The sequence below is a fragment of the Parasteatoda tepidariorum genome, chromosome 9 (assembly GCF_043381705.1).
Source record: "Parasteatoda tepidariorum isolate YZ-2023 chromosome 9, CAS_Ptep_4.0, whole genome shotgun sequence".
NCBI lineage: Eukaryota > Metazoa > Arthropoda > Arachnida > Araneae > Theridiidae > Parasteatoda > Parasteatoda tepidariorum.
The window spans coordinates 1,295,524-1,315,317 of NC_092212.1; the positions used below are offsets into that span (position 1 = coordinate 1,295,524).

At 30.0% G+C, this 19,794-nt stretch overlaps 1 protein-coding gene across 3 annotated transcripts in view; it reads right to left on the bottom strand.

Moving 5' to 3' along the window:
• LOC107436086 (serine-rich adhesin for platelets) overlaps nt 1-19,507 on the bottom strand; it is a 49,653-nt gene extending 30,146 nt beyond the window's left edge. For 2 of the 3 annotated variants that reach the window (XM_016047653.3, XM_016047652.3), the window contains exons 1-6: nt 19,319-19,507; nt 11,756-11,962; nt 7,353-7,507; nt 7,158-7,235; nt 4,906-5,128; nt 935-1,062 (exon numbers count right to left, since the gene is read on the bottom strand). In XM_016047653.3, the coding sequence (XP_015903139.2) occupies nt 935-1,062; nt 4,906-5,128; nt 7,158-7,235; nt 7,353-7,507; nt 11,756-11,930 (759 nt within the window). In that variant the 5' untranslated portion in view covers nt 11,931-11,962; nt 19,319-19,507. Of the gene's footprint in view, nt 1-934; nt 1,063-4,905; nt 5,129-7,157; nt 7,236-7,352; nt 7,508-11,755; nt 11,963-18,387; nt 18,519-19,318 lie in introns of those variants that run through there. The other variant, XM_043044770.2, reaches the window with a different exon arrangement.
• Between the last annotated feature and the right edge of the window lie 287 nt (nt 19,508-19,794).

Genomic DNA, 19,794 nt, shown 5'->3' on the forward strand with positions numbered 1-19,794 from the left:
ATTGCTGTTAGCGATTGTAAAAAAATGTGTGATTGGGTGGTTTGAATGGGAGAAAAGCTTTCAGAAAAAAAGTGCGATATAAAATCTATTATTATTAAATTATAACCAATTAATTTTTGGAGAATTTTATAAAGTTAAAAATACAAAAACATTTTGTCAAAATAGAAAAAAAAATTACCACCAAAACATCGAACAAACTTGAGCCACAAATGGATTCAGCCCACGGACAGAATTAAAAAACAGAAGCTAACATCCTAACCTCTTTTTCCACCTCCACCAGAATCTTTCCTAAATTGCACAGTCCCATAGCGGTCAAAGACTTCTACATTTGTTTAGCAACCGTGGGAGAATTTTATATGGCATTCTAGTTTAACAGAGCTGTAATGGAGCAAATTTTGATGAAAGCTAAGTATCACTAAGTTGATGATATATCAACTGTTTGGCGATATATTTCCGTTTAAAAAAGTGGGTATAATGGATGATATAATTTAAATTAAGAATATTAGTAAATAATTTAAATTAGTGAAATTAAAAAAAATATTAAAGAAAAAATTTCCAGCTTTTCGTTAAAATTCCCTGATTTTTCCAGGTTTCTATCCAAATTTCCCTGATATTTCCAGGTTTTTTCCAGTATAAATAAATTCCCTGATAATTCCAGGTTTTCAAGGTTTTCCAGGTGGGTGGCCACCCTGATTAATGAAGGAATACTCTTTTATGTTAAAGAGAAATTTTGACCCAGTCAAATCAAAAATCCAATGTCTTGGGAGGGAGGAATTAAAAAGTTTTATAAACACTTTAATTGTTTAGCAATGGAAAAAAAAACTTTTGCTGAGCAGTGCATTTTCATACAATATTCTCTTTTAAGATTTTAGAGATCTTTTTACAACTTTAGAAATGAAATAATTTTACAAAAAAGTTAAGACAAAATACTTACAGAAGACCTGGATGTAGATGGACGGCTAGTGGATGATGTTCTTCGATTGGTCTGAACTCTCTTACGAACAGTTTCACTTGCTCTAGTTCTTGGTATCACTCTTCGTGACCTAGGCGTGCTGCAGCCAGCTGGAAGTATGAGTGGGAATTATTTGCGGCTTCATTAAAAAGGAATTAAAATTTTGATCAAAAATCATGCAACATATTTATCTTTGAAACATCAATATAAAAGTACACATGCATATAAATGCAGGGGTGCCACTCTAAAAAAATTTCAAGACTGAACTTATTTTTTGACCAAATAATACTGTCTATCATTGTTAACCTAACTTTTAGAAATGTATAGCTCACTGACACCAAAATTTACCTTTCCTTCATAATAGCCTACACATTAAATCAATCATTTGATTATTTTTTCTAAATTTTTTTAAATGTTTTTTTAGCAAGCAAAAGGAAAATAAAAGCTAACCTTGTATATTTTTTTACAACTATTACTGAACAAACTGAAACCATTCCTATCTCTATTTTTTACTTCACCGTTATTTATTTTTTATTCTAGCACTATAATTTATTTCTTATTTTTAAAAAAAGTAATCTTGATTTAACTTTGGCCAGCATGACAATAGGTTGGGGTAGGGGAAGCAAACTCGAGCAGATTTAGATTCAGCAATAGTACAAATTTAATTACACAATTACCCATTTGTCAAGACTTTAAGAGTAAGATTTAGTGAAGCTGACGAAAAGAAGATTAATAAAAGTCCTGACATCATTACCATATCATATGTTTTCATTAAGATATAATATTTTCTTATTTTGTCCAAAAATGTTTTTACATTTCTAACGAAATTTTTTTTAAAATTTGATAGAATTTATTAGTCTATTGATTTTTCTCCAAACTGATTTCAGTCCTCAGGACTGAAGAGTGGCATCCATGTAAATGGTCTACAAATTAAAAACAATTTCTATAAATGGATAAGAATAAATCAAGTATTCAATATGAGAGCATTTTTTTCATGAAATATTCAACAATTACACTAAAAATCTATGAAGAATCCCACTGCAAAATAATAAAAATAAAACTAAATTCTATCTATCATTGGGTAAAAGAAAATAGTTTTTTTAACATATAGAAAACACTATAAAATAAATAATATGCTTTTGTCCAAGTGGAGTAAAATCACTAGCTACAAACTTTTGAATTTATCATTGTATTTGTTTTGTAAACAGCATTTAAGAGAACAAAAGTTTTTTTTTACTTTTTTCAAATTCAATTTACGCCTCATATTTTTTTTAAGAAAATAAAGATTACGATTGCACTCTAATTTCACAATTAAATTTATCCCGATTTGAAAGTAAAATGAATTATTTTATTAGACCAGTTAACATTTAAGTCGAATTTCTATTTAATAAACTTCCATTTTGGGAATTTCTCTATTTTGGAAATTTCTTCGTAAAATAACTTCCAAATAGCGAAGTGAATTTTATATTTAACGAACTTTTCTATGCCTTTCCCTATTTCTCAAAATATTTCAGAACATTCCAAACTTACTGAGGCATTTAATGGGGGAAATGACCTTGAATTGATTTTCGAAGACACTTAATTTTTAGAGAAAGCAGTAAAATCCTTTTCCCTTTGTGTTTGCATTTCAAACAGAAAACTTGGACAAAACCTATTTGATCAGTAGCAATTAAACTTAAGGTGGTAATGTATGTTTAAAATTACTTTCATAATAAATGCAGCTATAATTTCAATTTAGCTTTCTTTAGTTGAAAATGTATGAAGCATGATAGCGTAACACTGGATAATGTTTTGCTCTATTCTTGCTTTCCATGCAGATTTCTTTTATGGAATAAGATTTATCAAATAAATAGTAGATACTAGTTTACAAGATAAAAGGGTATCGATTGCTATTTTAATTATGTGTAGTGTTTATGAATTTAAAACCTGTTTTGCTTAAGTATTTCAAAAGGTGATTTTCTTTTCACCAAATTTTCCATATAATGAAATTATTATTGGATTTAATGACTTCGTTAAATAGAGGTCCAACTGTATTATTTTCACCCATCTTTTATCAGAATAATAAAAAAAATGATAATGATGTTGCCTTCGTAAAAAGCTTATAATAATAAAATGAAGAGTATGTGTGTCTATGAGTCTCTCACATAACTCCAGAACCATTATTCCTATGACCCTAAAATTTGGGACAGATTCTAAAAACCGTTAAAAAAATATCAATTAGATTGTTCAGAAGAGACACTTGAAAAATCAAATTTTTCATTGGTTTATAACCAGCCATTTTATTTTATAATCGTCATTGAACACCTGACCCAAATTGGGGTTTACAACTACCTAGATTCAACTCCGTAGCCTTGTCATTTTTAACCCAATCCATAAGACAAGGGAACTCCTGGATCAAATATTGGGAGAAATTTTGCCTTTGTCTAGGACTTCCTGATGTAACTAACCTGCACTTGTGTTACATTTGCGGCTCGCATTTGAGGCTCAAAACCAGCTATTGATAAAAAATTTTACTGCAGAAGATCCTGCTTTATTTATTAGTTTTTTCCCCATATATTTTAAAGATAGCTTCAGTGATGTTTTCAAACTAATAGCTCTCATTATAAAAGGCAGTTTATTATTGCACATTATGTCAGATAAATTCAATGTAGCATGAATGAGTTAACATAGGTGGATTATGTCAGCAAAATAGTACCTCTAAAGCTATCAGAAATAACATGATTATTTTGTTTAAAGTTACGCTTTAAATACATGTTTCTAAGAATCTAAGTAGTTTAAAATCAACAGAATTTGAAATATAAAAAAAGTTATGAACTAAAAACTAAAATTATTTGGAAAATAGCATTAATTTGTTTAGGAGAATCATAGAAAAATAAGCTAAAAAGAAAATTTTATGGAGAAATGGTGCAAAGTTATTTAGAAAAACGAAAACTATTGACACCTATGTTGCTTAGTTAATTTTGGTAACAGTTAACTAAGAACAGTTTAGTAGCAGTTAACTAATTAAAGTAAAAAAATAAGAAATGAACTAAAAAAGAAAAATTCATTGAGAAATGGTACTCATTAGTTTAAGAGAAGAAAAAAAAACCTAACTCTTATTGATACCAGTGAAGCTTAATTAATTTATGATAAGGGATATTAATTTAAACAAAAAGTAAGCAATGTGCTAAAGAGCAAAATTAATGGAGAAATGGTTCTCATTCGCTTAAGAGAAGAGCAAAAAAAAATCACCGCACCATTTTTGATGCCAACTATGGTTAATTAATTTCTTAAATAATTACTAATTGAAATAAAAAATAAATAAATTATGTACTATAGGGTGAAATTAATTTAGAAACATTAATAATTTGTTAAAGAGAAACATAAAAAATTGTTGTGCTATTGATGCCAATGATGCTTTATTAATTTTAGTACTAGACACTACTAATATTATGGTAATTGATGCAATTTTAATATAGATACATGGAAAGAAGTTTTTAGGGACCCTTTAAGTACCAGAGAAAATTATCTGATTGTGATAGATTTTGACTACCAGGAGTTGGCCTCAAGCAACAGCTTTATGCCAAATGCATTAAAAATAGTTAATCTTTATTTTAATGGGATAAAATACTAAGAACGTGTTTTGCTTAATGTAACAAAGCTACCCACAAGGGCAAACTATAATAATAAATGAAGAAAAAAAGATTTATTAATTGTGCTGTCTATTAGTTTTGTAGTATTGTTCAGTATTGATTTTTTTCACCCCTTTCAAAGAATATTCCTTCAGGTAATTTATTAATTTTTAGATAGTTATTATACATAAAAGCTTTACATACAAATTTTGTAAATACACGCATACCCACCAACTACTGAGGAGCTTTCAAAAAGCAAAAATAAGCACCTTTAAGCAATTTTTAAAAAACATTATGCATTATGACACTAATTCACTCAATTAAATATTAAAATGGTCATACCCATTGCACCGGTTCTCAAGACGCGTGCACAGGGTGGACAGAACCACTCATCAATGGGGATATGAAAGAGGGGAGGATCCAGGCATTCACAGTGGTAGGCAAGATCACATGCATCACATAGAAGAAGGCGGTCCTCACGATCGCCATGGTGACACACCTCACACACAGTAGCCTCTTGCTGTAAACTGTCCTCTGGTTCTTTGGGTTGAACCTCTACGGGCACCTTCAAAATGACCATTAATACTTTCAAGTTTGATGGGCATAATATAATTCTACATTAAAGAAATTTATTTCATTTATAAAAAAATATATTTTATGTTTAAAGGAACGTTTCCTGCAAAAGTTTTCGGCTCTAATTAGAATTTTCTCCCTCCAAACATTTAAACCTTCTGAGGCACTGTGAAGAACTGGGGTTCGATCCCCAGTGGCGGCTAGCGGCCCACCTGACCTCAGATCGATGGGTACCAGCTTGTTTGGGAAGTGAAAGCAACCCGATGGCGAATACATTGCTACGATCACGGCATCGGTCACAAAATTGTGGAGTTTTAACCTCCCGGAACCCCCTGGCCCACGACAGGCTGTTGCGGGAATGCCTTACTTATTTAATCTTTCACACTCAAAGCATCCTCTATGGCATCATAAATTATCTACCACTCTTAATGTTAAAATTTTTACATTTTAATATTTAATAATCACTTCATTGAAAGGGGTGCAACACAATAGAAGCCTGTAAAAAAGGATACTTTAATGAATTTTGCAAGAATTGAGATAAACTTAACACATTTTTATTAAAATCTTATTGTACATATTTTGATCTTCATTTCCTCATGTAATACAAAAACTTTAAAAATTAGTACTTGTACATTACAGAGTGTATAACCTTTTTTTCAAATTATCCATAACTTGCTGTACTATCCTAGTAAATAAATCATACAAAATTGATTGTTTAAATTTTTTTAAATTTCACAAATGTAGTTTTTGTTGCATGTAGGATTTTTAAATTTTTTTTTTTTTTTTTTTTTTTACAAAAAGGTGTTCTGAAAAAAATTTCAAAAATTGACCAAAAAATAAGTTATAACTTAATTGCTCAAAACCACTCAACATAATTAAAAAATTCCTAGGTGCAACAAAATTTATATTTATTGTGATAATAGTGTCAAAAATTGAAGTAAATGGGATTAAAATTGTACTAGCTACAGTTACAGCAAGAAAGAGGACCATAGTTCTGAGTAAACTGTATTTTCAGCCTACATTTATTTTCAATTGTTCCAAAACTGTCAATAACCCTTTGTAACCCTCATTAATACAGCTAAATAAGTTGCAATTTCAACTATTTATTATAAAAGTAATTCTTTTTCTTACATAATTTATACAAATCATTTCAATAAAAAAGTTAAAATGAATAGTATTTTACAAAACTGTTTTCAAAAGAGTGAGGAGCATATCTATTTATCAACTGAGCCTGCAAGTTCACTTTTGAAACCAGGGGTCTGTCCAGGAAATATTTACTACCGCTTAGCGGTACCTTCACAAATTCAACTTTAGGAAAAACGGTAATTTCACAAAATACTTCTAATAAATCAAGTTCTCGTGCAAACCCCGTTCTCGTTGCAATCTCGGTAAAAGGCGAGATTTTTTGCCAGATTTCTTTTACGAAAAGGTAGCTCATGTTTGATCAGATACTGCAATATGGTAAACCTAACTGGTCGATTAAGCCATATCACAGTGAGCTTTTTTAAAGCTGACTTTTTTAACATATAATTAAACTATTGCTGCCTTCAAATAGTGTTCATGTAGATAACATTAATAATCAACAGAAAATTGAGATCAGATGTTAACATTTAAAAAAAAAAGCTTTTTTTAAAATAAGGTTTGATTCAGAAATCTGTCCGTACAACTTAAACAGTCCACAGCACTGCAAAGGATCAAGAAAGAGAACTAAAGAAATAAAAAAAAAATCTACTATAAAAATTAACAAAATGAAAGGAAAGATAAGAAAGAATCGAGAATATAAAAATGCGTATTATTTATTCAATTATAGTGCATAAGCTACTATAAGAATTACTGAGCAATTCTAATAGTAACTTATGCAGCCTCATATCTTACGATGTTTGCAAGTCATAATTTTGTGATAAGAGATGACCTTTTTAAGAAAATTGTTTTAGGATAAAATATTTCTTGATAGCTTTTAAAATGATTGATGAGTTTGGCAAAACAAATAAATAATAAATAAAATATAAATGATATCTTACTTTTTTTATAATTTTCCCCTTCTTGCGTACAAGGATATTCTGAAACTCAGTTCGATCAATGGGGCATGTATTAATATTCTATAAAACATTAAACAAAATAATATTAACAATTAATGCACATTTAAAAAAAAACAGGCATTAGTGTTGCAACATAAAACGCTTCCTGCTTCTCTTTAACTTGAAAATAATACTGACCTTTGACCATTCTTGAATGCACTCCAGGCAGAAAGTGTGGCTGCAGTTATCTGGAGTTCCAAGACTTTGTTCCGAGAATCTTGTGAGGCAGATGGGGCAGGACTCTACGTTTTGATCTGAATCATCACTCTCTCCAGAGACCACTGGTTGAGACTCTTGAAAAGAAAAGGATAAGTTGACTGTTAGAAATACTGCACTTAAAAAAGGTATTTTGGGATTACCTCCTCGACCATTTTCGTACTTTGGGATTATTCCGTGGACCATTTTCGTACTCTGGGATTACCCTGTTGACCATTTCCGAACTTTGGGATTATCCCGGCGACCTTTTTCATACTTTTAGGATTATGCAAATAAAAAATGTGAACATACAAATCATGCTGTGTAACTTTCAGATTGCATAAATACGAATCCCAATGCCTAATTTTTAAATCACATATAAATGCGAAAATCGATGTTTGATATTACAAACGCATTAACGAATCACGGCATAGGATTTTAAAAACACATTTATACAAATTGTGATATTGGAATTTTTAATCTTTGTTGGCGCCTCTCTCGGCTTTGGCTTCGGTTACCTTTTAATTTGGCGAAAAGAAGAGCTCTTGTTGTGTTTTGTTCTGATATTTCAGACGTCTTCAAATGGCGTCATTCATCGTTTCATAAATAAATTGTTAAATAGTTATCGTTTGTTCGTAATCATTAGTAATACAGTCCATTCGACCCTCTCAACATGTTCCTGTCTATCCGTAGTTCAAACCTGATATAATTCGAAAATATTAAATTTGATCAACTTTCATTTTCGTTTCATCATAACTTCGTTTTGGAACTCATATTTTCGATTTATAAAAATGACTGATACTTCGAACGCTGAGGAACAATATGAAAAGAGCTTAAAACAATTGAATCGTCGTCGTGATAGCTCTAAAAGCAAAATAACTAGGTTGGAAAGCTATATTTCTACAAATGGAAATAAGGCTGATTGTCTCGAACTGCAATCTCGTATTGATAGCATAGGATTAATTCTTCAAGAAAACGAAGTTTTAAAACTGGATTATTATTCAATTTTGAAGGATGAAGAATTAGAAGCTTATCAATCCCATTTTGATGAAATGGAAGAACAGATAGAATCTTGTAAGGAAAGCTTACAAAGACTTTTTATTCAAGAAGTTCTAATATTTCTCATTTGCATAACAATGAACAATTAAGTACTGGTAAAATAAATGTTAAAGTGCAAGATATTTGCTTGCCTTGCTTTGATGGAAAAAACGAAAATTGGAATAACTTTAAACTTCAATTTGATAGTTTGATAACTGAAAATCATCCTTTAAATAGCACGCACAAATTGTTTTATTTACGTTCAGCTTTAAAAGGTGACGCTAAAAATATTGAAACGCCAGAAGATACTTTTGTATCCTTGATGAAAATCCTAAAAGAAAGATTTCATTTCATTTCTAATTGTCGGAAAGAGGAAAGGATGTTTGGTCCCATCACTAGAGAGGAACTTCAGCATGCAAAGCTTTCTCTAGTAAAGTTAGTGCAGGTAATTGTATTTAGGAAGGTGATAAATGCATTAAAAAATTAAAAAATATTGAAGGACAGCCACGTAAGTAATTTAAATCCCTTTCTTGATTCTAATGGTTTAGTTAGAGTAGGGGGCAGAATCAGCAATTCGAATTTATCTTATGATCAAAAGCACCCATTGCTAATTCAGGGTTCCCACTCTATGATGAGATTNATTCCAAGAGATCATAAAATAACTACTTTAATTTTCCAGTATTTTCATTTAAAAAATTTGCATGTTGGTGCGCAAACTTTGCTTCATTGTGTTAGGCAAGAGTTTTGGCCCCTAAATGGTATGAACACTGCTCGAAAAATCTTTCACGATTGCATAACATGTTTCAAAGCCAAACCTAAGATAGAACAGCAAATTATAGCTTCTTTACCGAAAAAAAGAGTTACCACAAACCCCCTTTTTTAAAAAACTGACACCGACTTATGCGGTCTTTTTCTTATTAAATATAAAAATCAGCAGAAGGGAATCTTAAACAAAATCTATGTTGTAATTTTTGTATGTTTAATTACTCGTGCCATTCATTTGGAAATAGAAGGTGCTTTTTACAGCAGAAGCATTAATTGCCACCCTTAAAAGGTTTTTCGTGAGAAGAGGTCTGCCTTTTATTATATTTTCTGATAATGCCACAAATTATACTGGTGCTCATTCTGAATTGAGAAAATTGTATGATCTTGTTAAAAATTCAGAAAATCTTGCGCAGCATATTAAATATATGCGTTTTACCTATCAATGAGCCTACTAGCAATTAGCTTACATGTTTATTTTTTTCGTTGTTGTCATAAAGAAGGTGATAGTGCTAATTTAGTTTGCTTGTGAAAAATACTATGTTATTTGGTTATTTAGTCATAAATTTTAGAACTTTTTTTATCATTTGCATTATAAATTGTCATTTATTGTAGTATATATACTTGTTTGAAATGGATATTTCAAAGCCGGGCGGTATGTTGGCGCCTCTCTCTGCTTTGGCTTCGTTTACCTTTTAATTTGGCGAAAAGAAGAGCTCTTGTTGTTTTTTGTTCTGATATAGTCAGACGTCTTCAAATGGCGTCATTCATCGTTTCATTAATAAATTGTTAAATAGTTATTGCTTGTTCTTAATCATTAGTAATACAGTTCATTCGACCTCCTCAACAATCTTGTAAATAAGAATCACAATGTACGTTATTTAAATTGTGTGATTAAGAATCGCAACATGCAACTTTTAAATTTGGTAAACACGAGAATCGATGTTTGATATTAAAATTGCATGAATAAGAATCAAGATATTAACAGATTCTGGGCTTTGGATTTCTAAAAAGCTTGTTTGTATTGTTTTTGTTTAGCCATATTAAATAAAAATTTACAAGATTAATTGAGTGGTCAAACAAATATACTCATCCAAAATACACCGCTATTTTATTTTATATTTATATACACCACATTTTTTCAACATAGAAGCAGCGACATCTGAATCACAAAGATATGAGCAGTCTGGCAGGAGGGTAAAAATGGCAAAAATCTTATTTTTTGCACATAAAAGTGGAGAAAATGGTTAAAATAAGTAAAAATGCGGAAGGGTTGGCAGCTACGTGGTTTGCATTTTCTGCTTAGATTTGAAAAACGAGAATAAATATAATTATTTTATTTCAATGGCTGAATTTAGAGAAAAAGCAGAATATTTATATAAAAAAAAGGTATTAGAGAATCAGAGTTTTTGATAAAAAGGCTGAAATATTCAAGACAAAAGTAAAAAATGTGGAAATCCACTAACTTAAAAAAAATCTTAACACATTACAAAAATTTGCAGCTAAAGTTTTAATTACTTTATGAAATTTTTTAATTTTAGAATAATTGTATAAATATAGGAAATAAAAAGATCAAGGATAAAATATCTACCAAAGTAAAAAGTTAACTGAAATTTTGAGAAAAAAAAATTTCAATTATTTTTTTTTGTGCTGAAGTGCAATGCCGGATTTTGTTTTCGTGATATCCAGATTTTTTTTCCTTTCATATTATACCAGAAATCAGATTTCAATTAAACAGAAAACGGAAATCGGGCAAAAATCATAAAGAAGCAGAAATCAGCGAAAGAGCAGCGCAAGTGCAAAAAGAAATAATAAATAATAATAATAAAATAAAATTATTTTTCTTTTTTTGAAAAGGGAAAAGTTTTTATTTTGCTCATTAAAAAATGTCTGGGAAAAGTTACCCCTCTGGTAAACGGAACTCCAGACAATATTTTGTCAAATTTAAAAAAATTAAATTTATAATTAAATATTTTATTAAATATTTTACTTTCCGATTCATAGAAAAAAAATTTCATATTTTATAAAAACCACATTAAAGCTATCACTATATTTTTATTTTTCATTTCTGGTCATTATACTTAAATGTATGGTCTTAATGCAAAAATTATCAACATTAAAGTAATTATAAGTTTTAAATTAATTATGAATTTTAATGAATTTTATTATGAATTTTAATTAGGAATAATATTAATATTTTTTATGTATAATATTAATATTTTTTATTGTTATTAATATTATTAATATTTTTTATGAATTTTAATTATGAATTTAAATTAATTATGAATTTTAAATGTTCTCTTCTGCTTAATGGCTTAAGCAGAAGAGAACATTTTAAGACAATCATCCATAAAACTTTTTCTATTCTACATGTTAGTTCAGAATAAATTTTTAAAATAAGAATCTCTGTGACTGTATTACAAAGTTACGGTTACAGACAAATTTAAATTTATTTGAGATTGTGTGACAGACTGAATAATTAACTTCTGCTATGATTAAGTGTGCGAAAGGTGAAGTAGAGAATCAAACAAAGTCATTCAAGATACCATTTTCAGTTTCTTCATTGTTGTCATCACCTTCCTCACTTCCATCAGAATCCTCAGTGTCTGATCCCTCCTCGCTCTCTTCTCCACTCTCACTGCCTTCGGAATCACTCTCGTCTTCAGATCCACTCAACTCAGAATCAAATAGATCATTCGATGTTCCATACGCTCTACTCATGTTCTTTGAAAAAGTTTCTTCATATAAGAAATCTAGATGAAGTTAAAAACACTATTAATTTATACATAGTAATAATTTTCTATGTGTTAATGCGAAATGAAACACCACAAAAGAAACATTCGTATAATGCACAAATTAACTCCACTACAAATGTATTTAGTACACTTTAAATTTTTTGTAAAATTTTTTTCGGTTACACATTTGTTTGAAACATTGATTGTGTAAATAATTCTTATCTTTTTCTTTTTTTTAAATTTAAAATTAATATGTCCCGCAGTGGACTGATCGTTAAGCAGATCACTGAAGTCAAGCATCACTGGTTGCGGTCAGTGTGCGTCTGGGTGACCCACTTGGATCAGTCTGCGTAGGGACAGAGGGTGTGCGGTATTGGTCCTCGTTAAACTTTGCTACCGTAAAGTGCTCAACTTGGCGTGCAGGTCGTTGGGCTACCGAAGCGGGGGTGCCATCCCCTCTGCAGAGGATCAAAATTGTGATGGCATGTCTTCAGATTATCCTCAGGGATGTTTCCCAGACCGTCGCCAATAGCCCATTGTGTAGCTTTAGTGCGACGTAAATGAACTACAACAATAAAATTAATATAAAGAAAACTACGTCCTGTAAGCAAGAAAAAAGATGGCTTTTGATTTTTTTTTTATTGTACTTCATATAAATAGTATATCATTATTCAGAAAATTTTGAGTATTCGATTCAAACCACAAAGAGAAAAGATTTTTAGATTAAAAACTGTGAAAAATTGTCCCAAAAATGCTAAGCAGTAACACTTGATAAACTTTTTAAAAAGGAAAAAGAAACAATACAGAAGGTGAAAAAGTTGAATTATAAAATAAGTAGTCGTTTAGAGGTCATTATATATGTACAGGGTTGGGTTTTTGACGTCAAAAAGTGGTTTTTGACATGACAAGGNCGTTTAGAGGTCATTATATATGTATAGACATATATTTAATTTATATAGATATACTAGGGGGCAAAGCCCCCTGTTCGCTATCGCTCACCAACCCCAATGATTGCTTCGCAATAATTGTTTTTTCTTGGCAGGAAACAGTTTTTCTACTAAAGTTAAAAATATTCACTTAACATCTATGCACTAATAGGAATTCTGTTTACTTACGCTCTTGCGCCTCTACCAAATATTACTATCTATTAGTATTATAGACATTTAGATCTCTTGATGAACAGAAGTGATTTTTTTAATTATCATTTTTTTAAATAAAATTTATATTCTTAATACATTATATTGTTCAAACCAATTTGATGAGTTCTCAACCATAATTTAAAATTTTGGCTAATAATAGCAGTACTGAAAAATAACTTTAAATTAGGGATACAAAAATATTTAAAGGAAAACAATACCTTTACGACTTTTGTTAATTTTATGCTGACGACAACCTAATCAATATGGAAATGAATGGGGAAAACTGGATCCTACCACGTGATTTTCCGGCCAATAAAAATGCGCCGACAACAATGGAAAACGGTACCAGACCATTATGATTTTATGATATATAGAGACATTTAATTTANTTTTGGAAATCTCACTTAACTTTCTGAAATCTCACCCTGTTTTTGAGAAAGGGTGAGAAATTCTCACCCATTTTTTTTCTATGATGAAAACACTGTATATAGAGACATTTAATTTATAACCAGGTTGTCACAATTAAGGTCCAGGCTTGTGGTTTGTCGATACGAGTGAGATGTAAAGAACTCTTTCAAATTATAATGGGTAGTTATTAAGGATACATTATCTTCATCGGATTTACTAGATTGCAAACTTGGATGGATAGCGTCACACCAAACAGTACTGAACAATTTTATCTCAAAATGAAGATCGTATTTATGGTTGGAGAAGATTTCCATACTTGCAGCTGCATTAAATTGGACAGTGGCAGTCAAGAAATTAAAAGAAATATCACAGAATAGTGTAAACTGATTGTTACCTTTGATCAAAAGACTTTACTGAGTAAGATAAGAAAATAAACAATCTGGGCACACAATCCAAAGGTACATTAAAACCACTCTCCGTTCCACAGCAAAATGGTGGTTGGTCATTCTTAGAGGTTACCTCCATTGGCTTCAAAACTGTTCTCGAAGGTACATAATTTTTCGAAAATTACTTTTATTTTAGTCAGTGTCGTTTTCTTGGTGCTGAAATGCCACTTCTGTGTGGTCATGAAAAAACAGATCTATGACTAAAATTTTGCGTCCATAAAAATGATCCCAACAGACATAATTATGTGCAAAAACAGTTTTAGTTTACCAACAATAAACAATTATGCTTTCTGTTTTAAGTTTGCATTTAATTTTATAAAAATTAGTTAGCTTTAAAAGATTAAAAGAGTTTGTTTGAGATGCTTTTTTTTAAATAGCTTCTTTTATTTCTTCTAATTTAACTTTCAACTCTAAAAATAAATCATTGATAACATCGTCTTTAGAGCACTCAGACTGCAACATGAGATTGTATCGACAAAAAGAGCATTCTAAGTCAGAGCCTCACACAAATATTTTGAATACATTTTAATCTACTTATTTGTTTTGTTAAATATTTTCATTTGATATTTTTTCTTGTTTCCTTATTTGGCTTTTCCTGCATTTCAGGCAGATGTTTCCGGGTCACTGTTAGATGTTTTAATGGTCTCTCCGAAAAGTTTTATTCTGCACAAAGTCTATGGAAAAAATTATGTGCCTTCCAAAATTGGTCGTAAATAGAGATGGTCCTTTCTGGAGGTTTCACTGAATTTGAACATAGGTGTAAAATAATTTATCAAGCAAAGTTTGTATCTCTAAACTCATAATATTGTATCACTGTATCTGTAAACTCATAATATTTAATGATAACAAAATTATTTTATTCCAAAAATGGCCAAACATAAAAAATTCTTAAATTCCACTAAATGCATCAAAAGTCTGACAGTATGGAACACGACCACACTGAATGTTTAAGTAGCCGAACATTTAATTTTATAAAAAAAGATTTTTTTTATTTTTTATGACAAATGATGAGATTTTCAACTTTATAGATTTGTTAAATGAATCGAATACAGTAATTTGTTTTGTTTTTTTGTTTTTATGGATGTTTTTATTTTGGTGCGCAATTTTTTATGGGAACTTTTTTTCCTGAAAACACATTTTATCGTTTAAATAGGCATTTATAATATGGCGTTGTATTCTTTAAAATAATTTTTCTCTTTTGTTCGCACTTTTTCCAGCAATATGAAAAAAGATTTTCAGTGTTAAAAGTTATGTTTTAAGTGTTAAGAATGTTTCTTTTTATAACTGTTTTCTTCAGTGGTGCAGTATTTTTCCAGAGTATTTTTATTCTTTTGTTATCGTTTTATAGTCATTTTTCACTGAAAATTAGATAATGGGAAAAAAGTGATTTTCAGCTTTAAATTATTGTTTAAGAATTGACAGATTGTTTTCTTCCTTTTAAATAATTTTTTGTTCCAATCAACGTTTTTATAATCGTATTACATTTTTAAAGAACCTTTTTTGATATTTACTTTTATTGTAAATTTTTCAAAAGATTACGATATGAAAAAAAATGAGATTTTTATCTTCGCATTTTTGTTTGAAGAATTAGGAACAATCTATTTTTTTCTAATACAGAAGTTATATTTTATCACGATTAAAATTGATTGTGGGAAAAAACAAGCCTTATTGTTGAATCTATTATATATGATTTCCTTTATTTTAGTAATTTCTCCTATAATAAAAAATACTTTTTTTATAATATCTTATAATATTAATAATAAAAAAAAATTAAACTAAGAAAAATAAATACCTTTTTACAACAAGTTAAAAGTAAAATCATTATTTAGGTCAGTAATGAGAAGTAGAGCACTATAAGTAGCGAAACTACTGTAGCCGCCTCTACTTTTCTTGTAGTTTCTAGTATAGTATGCTACTTTTTTAAAAAAGTAGTTAAGTGAATAGAGTGATTAAAAAAAAACAGTATTTTGTAGCAATTCCTGACAACTACTTTTCATTTTAGTTTAGTAAAGAAAGTAGGGGGATATTTCTGTATGGTGATCTGCCATGCCAACTACAATTGTCAAGAAGTCCAACTGATTTTAAACAGTAAAAATTTGAAGAAAAAAAATGTGTAGAGGTTTGCTTGGGGGTGGCTACGAGTTATACCCTTCAAGTTGGTCCCTTTCTATGTTTGTTTTTTTTTAAGTTTCTTGTGGGTCGCTCTCCGGGAGGAATATATTTTTGATATACTTAATTTCTTAAAGGAAATAAAAAGACATTAAACACTCAACAAAATTGCAAGCATTTGATAATTTCCTAACATTTTTTTAATTAAATATTTGCTGCTGAGAAAGTGATAAAAAATTGAAAATTTGAATCAAATTAGAAAAAAATGTTTTAGAATGACAAACTGGCTCATTCTTTAGAGAAATATTTATTCATATTTCGCTTAGAAATTCCTCATGTTTAATATAAGGCAATGTTTATTCAAAACCAATTTGAACATAGGCGTAAAATAATTTCTCAAGCAAAGTTTGTCTCCTTGAAGTTCTAACTACATTTCAAAAGTAGTTTGTAGTCACTGCATTAAAAAATATATACAGTGGAGCATCGTTTATACGACGATCACTTATACGACGTTTACATTTATACGACGTTTTAGTGTGGTCCCAAATCATTCCTATTCATTTTAATGTAAAAATATATCGTTTATACGACGCACAGAATCGGTTATACGTCGGTTTTTAGATTTTGTTCACGTTTATTTAATTTTTTATTTTTTCTTGTGTATTTTAAAAAAGGGCGGGATTTGCCAACATGAATGATACAGAAAAAGGTGCCAACAAGAATGCTTGGATGACGACCGTAATTTTTACTAGATGACTGAAAAAACTTAACAATGTTATGAAGAGGGAAAAACGAAACATTTTGCTATTCATCGACCAATGTCCAGTGCACCCATCGATACTAATTATTTTGGAAAATGTAAAAGCTCTCTTTTTTCCTGCAAATTGCACAAGTGCGCTTCAGCCATTAGATTTGGCAGTGATTAGAAATCTAAAATTGCATCATAGAAAGCAGTAAGTTCAACTCGCTATTCAAAGCATTGTAGAGACTAGTAGAATATAATTAAGAGTAACATACATTCAAATTGCTCACTGCAATTTTTCTTCTTTGGTTATTTGTTTGTTTTGCTTTGTCTAATTTAGAAATTTATGTAAATCAACACGTTAAACATTAAAATTAACTGAAAATAGAGTTAGTTTCAGTTTTAGAAGTAAAAATCGATTATACGACGTTATCGTTTATACGACGTTTTTCGGTGGCCCCTTCGGCGTCGTATAAACGATGCTCCACTGTATATATATTAGTTAACTACGTTTGTAACCAAGTTGTTGCAGTTAACTTCTAAAATAATGTACATTTTTGATACTTTCAACACACAGGGATGAGACTCGTCAGAGAGTAAAAAAGAGGAAATCCAGGAATGAATATATCTATGTGAAAATACAAATCATGATTCATTAATTAATGATGGGGTAAATATGCATAAGGATGCATAATTAAATATGAAATTCGATATTACAACCGCATAAATGAATCTCGACATTGGATTTTAAACTCTAGTGAATATGAATCACTAAATAGGGTTTTGAAAACGCATAAATACAAATTGCGCTATTGGATTTTTAAATCTCGCAAATAAGAATCGCAATGTACGACATTTAAATCACGTGAATAAGAATGGCAACGCACAACTTTCAAATCTGGTAAATACAAAAATCGATGTTTGATAATAAAAAATAGCGATATTGGTCGTGTGAATAAGAATCGCAATGTGCAACTTTTAAATCAGGTAAATATGAAAATCGATGTTTGATATTAACATAGAGTGAATAAGAATAGAGATATTAGCAGATTGTGGGCTTGGGATTTCTAAAAGGCTCCTTTGTATTGTTTTTGCTTAGTCATAATAAATAAAAATGCACAAGATTAATAGAATGAGCAAATAAATATTTTCACTGCAAATCCACAGCTATTATTTTTATTTTATGATTTGGTTTGCTTTCACGCCAGCAAACGGGAAGCAGCTATGTCTGAATTACAAAAGTACGAGCTATCTGGTGGGCGGGTAAAAATACTGAAAATCCTAATATTTCTGCGCATAAAAAATAGCTAAAATATGTAAAAATGTGAAAGGGTTAGCATCTACGTTGTAGTTTGAACTTTCTGTTTATCTGTGAAAATCGGAAATAAATATAATTATTTTATTTCAACAACTGAATTTTCATAAAAAGCGGAATATTTATTTTTAAAAGGCTTGAATTTGAGAGACAAAAGAAAAGAAAGTAGAAAAATCTCATCCCTGAACACACAAAGTAGGAAGGGGGAAAAAAAGAGGCATTTGATAAATTAACCTCTAACTTCTCAATTTTGCCCTTTAGATGTTAATAAGTATTCTATTTACCTTTGTTATTTTTCTATAAGCAGCAATATTAACAGATCCTTCTTTTTTTTTCCTTTCACATTGCAATTTTAGTTTTTCTTTAAAAAAAAACTTTCATATTTGTAACAACATTCTTATTATCTTGGAATTTTTCCCCAATTAAATATTATAATGGAGATTTTGATACAAAATAATAATAAAAGATATTATTGAAATACAATTTTTTGGTTATTCTCTTATATTTTTATTTCTACTTAGCAACTTCAAAAATTTTCATTTCTTTAACTTTAATTTTAATAGATAACTATAATAATTTTGTCCTCCTTTATCATGGTTTTTTTTAAAAACTTGATTGTTATAACTTCTTTTTCACTTGAAAAAGGATAATATAAAAAATCCAGCTTTTCCGAACTCAAGTACACAGAATTGAATTTCCAATTTCTCTATAATCAAGCTTTTACTGTAGAGTAGAAATATATCAACAATTAGTAAGATATATCATCAACTATCCATAAAGATAAGAGTGAATCCATATTATACATCCAGGAAAGTAAAAGTTGAAGTTTTTTCATCAGATTGTGTCCACAGAATTTGAAGCAACCATTCCTTAACATTGTGCCCGCGACGCACAAAATACCATTCTACACTTTTTCTAAATTGACGAATCATTTTGAAATTGCTTAAAAATTATATCATCGCATTTACATAGCAATAGCTCATTTACAGAAATCATTTCCTGATGTGCTATTTTATCATTGAAGAGTCTGCCCGGTAAAAAATCTCTTTTGCACCTCGGCGATAAATTATTGTACACTCGTGAAATATGTATTATTTTCTGATATTTAATTTCAAAACAAATAAGGCAAAAAACAATAATAATAGTAATGATTTATTTTTATCAAGCAATTCTAAAAAAAAAAGCTTAGAAAATAACTTAAAAAGTTTTCCAAACCTCTAAATTGATTAGTTTATCTAAGCATATCTTATGTCTTGATGAATCCGAACAAAATCACTTCAAAAACCAAATTTTTGTTTACGAAAGGTATTCGTTTGATAGACCCTAAGAGCAAGATGTACCTGTGTCTAAAGTGTGCAATATGCTTTGACGCATGCGCCGTAAGGTAGATTTTTTGGAGTACGTACTCTAAACCACTCCGACCGCATGATTGGCGATCGAAAAGGGCTACAGGTGGCGTGGAACAGACCTATGGCAACACCAATATGGCATTCCTTCACCAATAGCGTGTGGAGAGTCATAGGCAAAGCCTGACTAAAGCAGGGGCATACGGAGCAGTTGCCCCGGGCCCCCACATCAGAGGGGCCCCCTAATCGAATAGAAAGTTCATTTTATGTTTCCTTCTTTGATGAACTTTTACAAAATATCAGTATACAGTGTAAAATCCATCACGCTTATGCTAGCTTCTTCAA